The sequence below is a fragment of the Bombus vancouverensis genome, chromosome 11 (assembly GCF_051014615.1).
Source record: "Bombus vancouverensis nearcticus chromosome 11, iyBomVanc1_principal, whole genome shotgun sequence".
NCBI classification, from domain to species: domain Eukaryota; kingdom Metazoa; phylum Arthropoda; class Insecta; order Hymenoptera; family Apidae; genus Bombus; species Bombus vancouverensis.
The window spans coordinates 12,551,344-12,563,890 of NC_134921.1; the positions used below are offsets into that span (position 1 = coordinate 12,551,344).

Genomic DNA, 12,547 nt, shown 5'->3' on the forward strand with positions numbered 1-12,547 from the left:
TTGTTAGAAATCTTTGCCATCGAAGACAGAGATATACTCCTTTCTACAGCGAATTACATTTGTGCATCGTCTGTCAGTTGGTAGCATCGTCATTAGTATTAGAATTATGTGTACGAAAGATGGAATCACGATTTTGAGATAAATTGCAATAAATCATTTTTCACAATGAAATTATCGGGAAAGTAAAAATACAAAAAGCAATGAGAGCGTAACGAAGACGAGGATAATTTATCTTGTCTTGGCAAATAAGGCTAACTGTGCTACTTTCGTTAATAGTACAAGAAAATTGCATATCAATCTAACTCTGCCACTGATCGGTTACGATGTAACGATCGCTCAAGATCAAAGGAAGGGGAAAGAAATCGCGAAAACGCGTTTCAATTTCCTATTTAAAAGACTCGTTTCCGGTCGGGCGTGAAATTCTTTCTTAAAAAAAAAAAAACAAAAAATGGACAAAATCATTTGCGGTTCCAACCGCGAGAAAAACACGATGCACCTCGTCGTTTGTTCGCTACAAAAGACACGATGCTCGTCCTTGAATCGGCTATTAGACCGAGCAACCATCAACGCTTCATTGGTTTTCGCCTCGTGTATTTCATTCACGCGTGTTTCCATGTCGAAACTGATCGTCGGAACGTGTTTCGACAGAAGAAACACACAGCTTGCTGCACGATGTTTCAAGATTGTTTGCTTCTCACGTGAAGAACAATGCGAATTAACATTAGAAAGGTCCATCGAGGAATCGGCAGATATTATTCCTCAGTTTTCTATGTCTCGTTCAAAATAAGGACAATTTAAAACAGCAGATTGTTCTTCTCGATGATTGTTTTTGAGATATGACAGGATTGTGTCTAATGTTAAGACGAAGCACGATCCTTGCCGATATCCTTGATGAACGTTGAAATTACGAGACTAGCGGCACCCGCCACTGCAACGAAAACGAGACTTGTTAATAAACGGAGATATTTCTTTGTTGCACTTTCTATGAATTTCCCTGGAAACTGTTTCGATGATATTCGTTCGAAGTGTACGTAATATTCGTTGGTAGAGAACAACGGCTACTGTAAACTCCGTGACCGCGAGCTTACAATCGGAGAATACAAATTTTCATATTCTAACGCTAGAAACTTGCGAGAAATTTCGAGTGCATTTCATACTGCCGCTAAAATCACCTTCTTTCGAACGCTTTGTTCCACGAGTGGTTAGTTTGCAAAATGATAGAATCATGTTTCTCAGGAAAGCTTAGAGAGCAGATGTGCTAATTCGGTGGAAAATTATTTGCAGTTTATCATGAGGAAGAGGCAAACGAGGTTTAACTATGGCGAACGATGTCGTCCCGTGTCTTTAGACGCTTACAGCCTTGACAGTGTTTCCGCTTACAACAGCGTCAGACGCAAAGGCGTGACGAGATCTTCGAAAAGAAGCTATGGGAATCCAACTTTCGAGGATTCGGTAAGTTTCATTTTTTTTTTTTTTTTTTTTACGACTTTTTGCTAAAGAGTGGAACGTGTTTCCTAAGAAATAGAGTACATATCGCACGAAACGGCAAACGGATAAAAATATCGATGCGAATGGTTCCGTTTAAAACGTTTTGTTTTCCTTCCATAAAAGAGCAAATACAGGAAACCAATGGTACAATTACTTACCCACGCTAAAGTGGTAAAAAACGAACTGGTTTGTTTTCTTACAACTCAACTTTCTATTAGGTAGATCAACCAGAACGAAGACAGACTTATGCTCGTGTCGTAACTCGAAATGTAGGACAGGAACAAATTGAGAATATTTTACTCGCGCGTGCTTTTTCCGCCATTTTTTTCCTTAAAAAACTTCCGGATAAATGGAATTTCATCGTTCAAAATCGTCAAAACGAAACAATTTAGTCATTTTTATCCAAGCAGAATAAATTGATTATCTAATCTTGTATCGTCTTACACACAAAAGCATTTTGCTTTCTAACGTGTCCTGGCCAAACGTGTCTTCCTTTCTTCGTAGCATACGTTTAACACGTTCTTGTAAATAGAAATTAACTCTTCAGGTACCACGTAGAAAATTGTCTCCCCGTAGTACTTTCCCACCGAATTATCATAAAATAACGTGGCATTATTTTAGACGTTGCAATTAGAAAACTGTAAGGGAAAAGTAATGCACTGTACGTTATCCCAGGTAATCTTTGACAAACGTTTAAACCTTTCGAAGGATAAAAGTCTGTGTAGTAGCGCTGTGAGAGATAAAATAAGTCTGGTCAAGCATTTAACGTTAATCGAGTTGAAGGGAGAGTGTCTCTTAAATCGTTAGTTTCCGATTACTAAATTTTCTTCCGCATATTCGTCTTTTAATGGGACGAAACGATTAAACCAACGAAGGGAATTAATTTCGCTGGAATTGACGAGGAGATGGGGCATGAAAACGAATGGTAGTTAGAAGATCCGAAAGCTCGGACGAAACTCCGCTGAACTCGGTTAACGTTGCAGTGAAATACAGGAAAATCATGTTTCTACAAAACGCGTGTCCTCGTTGCAGAGCGCCATTCCGTCTCACCCGTTGAACTTCGCGGCCCTTTCATCCTTCTGTAACGACGTTAACGCAATCAACGAGGAATTCTCCGGTATTCCACAAGTTTCAGCGAAGATAGACGAATTGCCTGCTGGGGCGGAAGTGAAGAACAGATACGCGAACGTGATACCGCTTCCGGAGACCAGAGTGCTCCTACAAAAAATCAACAACGATCCTCTTACGGAGTACATCAACGCCAGTTACGTTCGGGTAAGCTGCCTTAACACAAGTTCCGATATTGCTTCGATTCCCAAGTAGATTTTAATGCTTACGATCGAAAGAGACCGATTGCCCACGAGACTCTATGGTATATCGAGTAAAGGTGAGAAGGAAATAATGTAATCTCGTTGCAACGAAACGTTTCTTTTCATTCTACTCTTACGTTTCATTCGAGCGAGTACTCGACGCGCCCGGTTCATTCATTCTCGTTCCAGCGAACAAATCATCCGCGCGATCTCGGAAAATCAGCTTAATAAAAACACTTGGTTGCGTATCTCGAGCGATCTGATCGTACGTGAGTAAGGGTTAAAGCAGCGTTTTGTCTGCGTGAGAAAAAGGATGTTGCATAATGCATTACAAAGAACACGAATGACTATTGCGTAAGCTGGAAGCACGGCAATACGCGGAAGCAGGACGAACGTCAACACCTGTTTCCATCGAACTACCAGAGCATTTAAATAAATGCACTGTACCGACAAAAGCGATGGTTAATCGTTGCTCTGAGAATAAGTAGGCGATTTTTCTAAATGTAATATTGCTAATTAAATCAATTAGTCCACTGGTTCTCGAAAGATGGAATGAAAACACAATGAGATTTCATATTGCCAGACACATGTACTCGCATACGTATGTTGTCCGCGCTCTTGCCTATGATTATTTCACCTATTGCTCATTGTGTTGCTTATTTATCATTTTCCAGAAGTTAGTACTGTTACATAACAGTACAGACACTGTGTTCATCGGCTATTCCAACGTTTCACGTTTAAACAGCCGATTTCCATTTATAAGCAACTTAAAATCTCATCGTCGTCTGGTCATCCTACCCCATAACGTCCCGTTCAAAGACCGTTTACGGTCCTTCGAGAAATAACAAGCAGTTGATTAGAATTGCTTTAACCAACGGATGCAGACGATCCGACGTTTTCAACGTTTCCACTTTGCGCATGTTGCAATTACACAGCATGCTGCCATTGACGAACATCGAACGTACCGAGGGCAACGTTCTCGGACTTGCAATTAGCGCCGGACTGTTCCTTCCCCATCGATAATATCGATCGATATCGTATCCTAGGCGCAACGCAATTATTGCGCCCGTTAATTGATTCTAACTGCGATCGATTCGGCTCGAAATAAGCGAATTCTATCCCAGAACTAATTTCAAACTAACGTTGATCAACATCTCGCTAATTAATCCCAATCCTATGTAATTATTCTGCGTTACAGTTACGAGTTTCCTTTTCAGACGAACGACGCTAAAGTAGACACGAAACGATAAAGATCGAAACGGATATAAATATTGTAATTTCTTTGTCAGCCAGCAGAGCATAACTGTTCGTTGTAACCAAGTCACGAAAATGATTTTCAGGGACCGAAGAACGCAACGAAATATTACGTCGCTTGCCAAGCACCGATGGAGTCGACCGTTACCGACTTCTGGAGAATGATCTGGGAGCAACAGTGCAAAGTGATCATCATGCTGACCGATCTCGTGGAGAACGGGGTGGAAAAATGCACCGAGTACATCCCACCCTCCGAAGTTACCGACTGTCGCCGGCTATACGGTGACTTCCAAGTTACTCTGAAAAAGAGAGAAACCAAAGAGAAATATGCCATTTCTACGCTTCATTTAAACGTAAGGAACATCAAGGACCGTTACGAACTTATAAAAATTATGCTTTCCCACGTTCTTCTTCTTTTGATTTTCTTCTTACAAGATTTATGCTTTGGTCGTTGACAGTTCTCGAATGTAACGCTTTGTAGCACTTTTTCGCTCAACTATTCTAACGTAGTGTATGCACTCGTCAATCGGTGGATCCATCGTTGTCGCCAAGTCGACCATTTAAAGATGCAACTGCTACAAGTAAAAATTAGAGGCGAAGCTAATACGAAACGTGACTTTTACAGAATTTGGAGAAGAACACGTTCCGAGAAGTGTATCATATTTGGTATCTGTGGCCGGTGAACGGGGTGCAGTCGGACGGTGCCGGGTTAATAGCTGTGCTTCTCGAGGCGAGGGCACTCCAAAGAGGTGGCCCTGGACCCATTGTGGTCCACTGTAGTCCTGGCACTGGACGTACGGGAACGTTAATAGCTCTTGACCTAGGAATTAGACAATATGAGATTACGAGGACTGTGGACGTACCAAGGGTCGTTTACACTATCAGACGGGACCGTGCTGGAGCTGTCAAGACGAAAGAACAATACGCTTTCATTTACAAGGTAATTTGCTTTTTAAACTCCCTTGCCTGTACCTTGCCTTCGAGTTTGCTTACTCCGAGAAAATGTGTCGTTTCGTGTATTTGATCGCGCGTAAGGGATCATAAGGATACTCGATTTTTCATTAAGAAACCCTGTGACAACTGCGCGCGAAAGATATTTACGTACGATCCGTTTGTTTAATGAGATATATTTAAAAACGAATCATCTATCAAGATGATTATTCCGTACTGTTCGGAGATAGGTGGGAGGAGGTATTTTGTCAGATAAATGCGAATCTTACTTTTTCAGGCATTAAATTTGTACGCGACCAAACTTGCCGGCGGTGTGCTGGAATCTACGTGAACAGCTCGAGATTTCGAAGAAACGTCTGTTCAGACGTCGAGTCTAAGTCGTAGCAGAAAACTGCTTTATCTGTGAACGATAAACATCACCGAAGACGATAAGAAACCGCGAGATTGTACGACGTACGATATGCCAGTTTTATCTGGACAGGAAGCTAATGAAAATCGAACGGAGGAAGTTAACTTGTGATACGTGGACCATAGCGACGGTTGTATCTCGCTCGAGACCTTTGTTTCGTCCTCTCGACGTCCGACAATCTCGCCAAGAAAATTCAAAGCATTTCTTACCATCCGTTCGTCTAGCCCTCTCGATCGACGTTTCGGTATTTCTTAAGAGAACGTTGCCATCAAATACTAAGTTATCAAACAGATCTACGTCAATTTGTAACGAAATTTTGCGTGGTATTTCGTCCACGTATGAAAGCAGAATTTTTCAAAGTGTGCAAACAACGACAGAACTTAATTACAAGTAGGAAATTCTTAATTCGAGTAACTCAATCGGAATGAGACGCGAAGCAATCACCGATGATCCAACGCTACCAGTCGAGTATTACTAAAATCGATATTTTATTCTAAATACGTCTTGACTGAGAAGAGGAGACAAATTGGATGGTAACGTGTTCAAGCGAAGGACGAAGAGGCGAAAATTAATTTGTGATATCCGGACCATCCGTCAACGGTATTCAACTTCGTATTTCTTAGGCCTATTCAATTTCGTAAAGCTTTTTTTACCGTGGATTTCGTCTCTTTTTGTCAATATTTTAATATACATATGTATATATATTACACGTATTGCGTACATATATTTATAAATAAGATGACGATTAGGTATAGTTGAATATTTAATGTTGATGCGTCATACTTCGTAGTCAATAGCGTTATCCCGGAATATGGCAATCGCGGAAGAATTATTTCTTACGATAAAATATTCCGCAACCGGCATTGTATGGCCAAACGAGAGTAAAAAAGGAAAACAAGCGAGAGATACCTTTCTCGGAGAATTCTGTGTGTGTATTTAGTGTCGTCTTAACGATGTAAAAAGAAATATATGTATGTATACAAAATATGTTAATTATTATTTAGTATTGCAATCGTTTACGACGTTACATTTGTAAGAATTCAGAGAGATCGCACGATCGGCTTCTTCTTTTTTCTCTCTTCTTTTCCCAGCTATAGATATGTGTATACATAATATATATATATATACATATATATTACCGTATTATTGTTGTTATTGTTATTGTTGTTGTTGTCATTGTACAGATACTTTGATTCGTAGCAGGTTGCTCTCTATAATTGTACATAGAAACCAACCCGAATAATACACGGAGAAATTAATTGTATCGTTGGATTCCGTTAGATTTTTCGTTCGTTTCGTACGCGGAAGTGTCGTGAATTCTCGTGGAATTACACGAGCGTGTTCGTAGTCGCACGCCATTTTTCTCAGAGACTTCGAACACGTTTCAGGAGCGCATCGAATTGTCCCATAAATTTTGTCGGTTTCGTTAAACCCTGTTAAAGTTAGCTTCTGTGAACCATCAGGCATTTTCGTTTCAGCATTTGAAAACAATCAGATGATGCGACGAACGTAAACAATCGTATTAATGATTCATTTCGACCGGTTATTTTTGACCGACGATCTTTCTCTGAGTGTGCCTTAAGAAATAGGTTCTTTCGTCAAGGATTAATTTACTTTTGCGAAACACGCGAATTATACATTTTCCGTCATCCCGTGTATCTTTTAAACCAATTTGTATGGCAATTATACATGTACAGGAGTAACTGCGGCTTTTGTTGAAATTAAATGTTTCGTCTTTTATTTGTATAGAATATCCTCTAACGTCAGCGAATTGTTAACCAAAATAATTATTTATTTCTATTCTACTTTTCCAATTTTTCGTATTAATATTATGTAAATGTACGCAATGTACCGTTTGTTATGTTTACCATCTCTCTAAACGTAAAGGCTAATAAACTTGTAAAATGATCAAATAATTTCAAGATCAAATCAAAGAGAATCAAAACCAGACGCCTATACTGGCTTTTTATTCGTTAGAAATCATCGCGAGATGAGTGTTAAATCGACAAAATTTTTGGTATAATACTATCCAGTGTCATGAACCGTATGAAAGAATATTTTATACGAAAATTGCCCCCCTACTCCCCCAACCGACAGTCGAGATTGAGCGATTTCGCCAACTTGTATGAAACGTCACGTAAAGAACTGGAACGAAGAGCTGAAATTAAGCTGCGTGTGAGAAAACAAAACCAGGAATACAGGGTTATTTCGTAGCTTCTATCGAGCCCGCTATTTAAGCATATACGTATAGTACATCCATAATAACTAACTTTGTAATAGTACTGTAATATGGTAAACGAGTCGACGTATAGTCGAGGCTACAGAGTACGTAACTCATGGTACATCATCTTTCCAGAATATCATCGAACAGAGACGATAGAAATTTTTCAAATTGTAAATCTAATACGCTTCAGCGAGGAACGCGACGAACATCGAACATACACATTTATGGAATTAAACGACAATGACAATTTACACGTCTAAGAGCACAGAGATGCCCGTCGATATAAAAAAACAAAAAAAAAAAAAGAAAAAGAAAAATTTCGTACAGTTTCGTGCGAAAGATTCGTGCCACCTTTGATCTTTAGTCGACTGTCTCCGAAGCATTCGCCTCCTCCTCTGGAAATTTCGAAGCAACGCCGCTTAATCAATTTTAGTTGTCGTCTCTGCGAAATGAAAAGCGAAATACAATTTTTTCACAGAAACAGCCTGAGCCTCTCGCACGATACTGTACGTCGGTGTAACAATGCATAAACATTTGCCATAGGATAAAAGATTAGAAACGTTCGGATTAATTACATTTAGAGGACCTTTACAAAGGATTAAGACGGTTAGGCGTCTAGAGATTAAAAATTCGACATAGTCGAAGAGAAAGTAGGAATATTAAGCGCAATGATCTCATTTGCCGATGCTTGGAACGAAGTGAATTCTCGATTGATAGTTCTTCGATGCGAGCGAAGGAGAAATTTCATGCGCCACGCCATTATTAATTACGAGAATGGTTCTTATCAAAGTTATTTGCCGCGTGAACGATGCGATTGTATTCGAGCGTTGGAAAGACGTGGGTCCCTGTTTCCTGAATAGTATTATATAATGGAGCAAAATATATATCACGTAATCGATATACGTTAGGATTTCTGTCATACTTAATGTTATAACCGCTAACTAATAACTCGCATTCGTCGTAATCGTATAGAAGACTCTGTGTGTGATATCGTTTTATGTAATATCGAATTGTGAAAGCCGAAGGAAGTGTCCACTTGAAAATTCCAACAGATTAAGGATATATCCGACTTACACAAAACCAGTTAACGCGCCAAATATACATCTTATTTAATTATATCAATGGTTGGATATATCAAGATTTCGTATCGAATTCTTCTTTACAAGTATATCGTCCACTTCTTCTTTCGATTTAACGACGACAACCTCGTTGGAAGTTTCGATTCCTGAAATTCAAAGAACTGCTTTTTAAAGTTTGCAAAGTTTACGGAAGATGGAAGGATTTTATAACGTTTAAAACGTAGTCGATCACGGTTAAAATATTTTCTTTTTCCCTCAATATCGTATATCTTATCGGTTACGAATGACGTACATATCCCCAACACACTTACCTTACGCGTTATAAGGGGATTTCGTCCAGAAATATTTTAAGCTAACTCTATTACGGATATCTCTTTGCCAAAGTTTAATCGTTACTTCAATTAATATAATATAATAGAAAAGTATTAGAGAGAGATAATATCTCGAATAAGTTAATACAGTTATTTAAGAAACTAAGTGGACAAGATTTACAGCACAATGCAATGCGTGAAACCAACGTACCAAAAAAAAAAAAAGAAAAAAAAAATAAAAAAGAATTTAAATGTTCGATTATAATATAAATGTTCAGTATCGATGCTATAAGAGGAATATGTATGTTTAGACCGTTTAGAGGAAGTTAGAGAAAAATGTGGCCGCGTAACGATACCTTCGAGAATGACGAATGAGCGTGTAGAATTAATAGGAAAACCAATGAAAACCGAACGTGCATGTGTCGATATAAAACTATACGTGTAATAATATCACAGAGATCGAAAGCTGATGAACGAAACACGATAAATAATGGTGTTCGGTCGCGTAGTTATCGCGACAGCTGTGTCGATTGCACCTGCATAGCTGGACCAACAAAATAAATGTAATTGTTCGACGCTCGTTTTGTTCTTTCAACTGCCTTATTTCACGTAGAAACGAAGAATCAGCGTACAATATTCGTGTACGACAGATTCTTTTCGTCGCTGATACGCGTACATGAACTTACGAAACTTCGTTCGTGTACGACTTCTAAGGAAATAAAATAAATCTCACGTTCTTTTTCACGTTCGAACGAAACGCCTAACTCTAATGGGGAATTCGCGTACTATTTTCTTTTTTCTATACGATAAAAATAGACCTCTAATGAAAATTAATCTATATACAATCTCCTTTTTCGTTTACGCTGCAAATATACAAACTTCCGGCGAGCTTCGTGTATATACAATTTCTAGCCAGAAAATACATTTTAAGCTTCGTATGCCAATCACATTCTAAGGAGAAACTGATAAATAATTTCGTTTTTCTATACGATAAAAGCAGATCTATAATGAAAATCAATTCGTATACATGTAAATTCCACAGATAAGATAAACCTTTCATATTTTATCCGCAATTTAGTGAGAAATCGTTGGCCTCGCCGGGTTAAAGCGGAAAATATAGAATGTTTAACGCAAGAAGAAAGATCCTCGTGTTGTAACTTTTTCCCTTCTCGCAGTACACACACCCTCCGAGTTTGCTATGCGGAACGAACAACCATGTAAGGGACTTCGAAGGGTTACGTGTCTATCGAGATTGCTGAGTACAAGATTTCACGAATTTATGGTACATCAATCGTTGTCGAGGGCGAGAAGAAAGACGTTAAAAGCACAAATAGTCAGCAAAAATGTGTAAATTACGTCGATTTCGTACACAGGGTGTTTCTAGTAAATGGGTCAGGCTACAGCGAAAGCAGCGAAAAAGCGCAGAGATAAATTCTGCGTTGTTTCGCACGCTCTATCGCGTCATCGTACTAGTTTCCTCGCAAGTTCATCGGTGCGGTTGCAAAGCTCGATCGCACTGTTTCCTTTCAAATGGATGTTTTAATCCTCCGCGGGAGAAACGGTAAGATACTGGGGTCGGAAAGCGCTTAGTTTAAAAGATATTTCAATTTTAATTTCGCTAAGTTTAGCGCACGAAAGACAGGCAAACTTTTCCTTCTTTGTCAAATTTTGCAAAACTGCGACGTACGAAACGTCTCTTAAATCAATCATTTCTCGACTCGACTATCTCGAGACATTTTTGCAGAGAACGAAAAAATGAATCAGGCGGTTTATGAAAAAAAATATAGAGTTACAGTAAAAAAAAAAGAAAGAGCGCGTTTGCGCTTTGTAGCCGAACCGCTGCATCCGTGAAGCAAGCTGTAGAAGAAACAGTACAAATGGTTTTTCTCCAACTTCGCTTGGAACGAATTCATAGCTTGTCCCGGCTACTAGAGACGCTCTGTATAGTTCTATCTTGTCCTAGGTAACGTAGAAATCTAGATGATGTCTCAAATCTCGGAAACAGCAGAAACGTTCTTTCGCGTATCAACTGAACTGGAAAAACAGGCGAATGTTTGCAAAAATCTCGGTGCAGTTATTCTTTCCAAGAAGACTCGCAAAACTAACAAAAAGTCGAGCAGTAAATATACCGAAAATCCGTTAATCGATACAGGAAAGTTCGGGGCTGTAACTAAAAGTACTGTTTACAGTACGTTGAAAGCTGCGCTTTTTTACGCGTTATTTTTAACCAAGACAGACTATGCCCCAAATACGACGTTTATCAGACACCGAAAAGTATCCACAACATGAAAAAGTTAACGATTATGCCTGAGATACATTTGCGATCTATTTTTTCATAGTCGTTCTCGTTCTTCTCGATCCGATCCAAAGCTTTATCGTAGGATGAAAGAGATCACAATGGAATTCACGATTTATCGAAGTAAATGAATGCTACGTTGAAATGGAAGAACACTAAGATAGAGCAGAGTTTGGGTAAGTGCTTTGTCGGTTAATTGACCAGTCGAAGCTTTCGTTGTAGCGGATTTAGTATGCAAATATTGTTTGAAGATGTTGGTACGATAAAAGTCGCTGGTACGTAAGCATTAATTATATAATACGCTATTCGTAAACACTTGCAGCTAAAAGGATGACCCTGTAGACATAAATTAACACAAAGGTATAAAATATACGTGAAATTGTTTAGAATAAGCGATTGTAAATACTTCTTACGAAACTCGTGGAAGTCTTTGAATCTGCAACCTTCGTTCTCGTCGAGACATTATTCTCGCCGTGACACAATTTTCTTGTAGTTACATAATATTCAAATTAGATATCTTAAATGTTGGATTTACATTTGACCATGTAAACGTCGGCTGTGTCCTTTAACTTGCAACAGTTTTTTTTTTAATTTAACTTTCATCGCTCATCCGTCTCCGCTACCCGCACCGATACGACGACAATTATTCTTAACGAATACGTAAAAAGAAATACGATAAAAAGTTAAGAGAATTTATGGTTCTTCCATCGTTTTACGTGTTAGTTTATTTAAGCATTCGTTGACCTTTGAATACCAAATAGCTTATTTGAAAGTACGTAGGACTTCCACCTTTCGATAGAGAACTATCTGCGAATAAAAATCTCGCGAGATACAAGTTTAAGAAACGAGGAAATATATGTTTAATATTGCCAGGTATAATTTTCTAATAATTGTATGCAAAGTTTGATTAGAGAGATTAGTAAGTTATCTCTTAGATCGTACGAATCGAATAAGTCGCGAGTAAAGCAACAGATACGATGCAACAAACGTTGGAAAAAATTATTTACGATTTGTATAATACGCTACAAAGTTAGCGAGTAACGTCAAACGAACTATCGAACGCGCTTCGCGCAATTTCATCTTCTCTGAACAATATCCAGTAAAAAGCGTTACGAAATTCTTAAATTACACGCTACTTGCACATTCGACCTTGCGATATCTCGTATCGCGAAATTATAACACGCGTGTCATTTTCAAAGAAATAAAATCGACTTCGTAATGCGAA

The 12,547-nt window shown here is 38.7% G+C and overlaps 1 protein-coding gene across 5 annotated transcripts in view; it reads left to right on the forward strand.

The window, feature by feature from the left end:
• LOC117154870 (uncharacterized) overlaps window positions 1-9,601 on the forward strand; it is a 50,745-nt gene extending 41,144 nt beyond the window's left edge. For all 5 annotated transcript variants that reach the window (XM_033330246.2, XM_076622770.1, XM_033330243.2 and 2 more), the window contains 5 exons: window positions 1,285-1,452; window positions 2,521-2,763; window positions 4,139-4,405; window positions 4,678-4,992; window positions 5,281-9,601. In XM_033330246.2, coding sequence (XP_033186137.2) covers window positions 1,285-1,452; window positions 2,521-2,763; window positions 4,139-4,405; window positions 4,678-4,992; window positions 5,281-5,334 — 1,047 coding nt within the window. In that variant the 3' untranslated portion in view covers window positions 5,335-9,601. The remainder of the gene's footprint in view (window positions 1-1,284; window positions 1,453-2,520; window positions 2,764-4,138; window positions 4,406-4,677; window positions 4,993-5,280) is intronic.
• The last annotated feature ends 2,946 nt before the right edge of the window (window positions 9,602-12,547 follow it).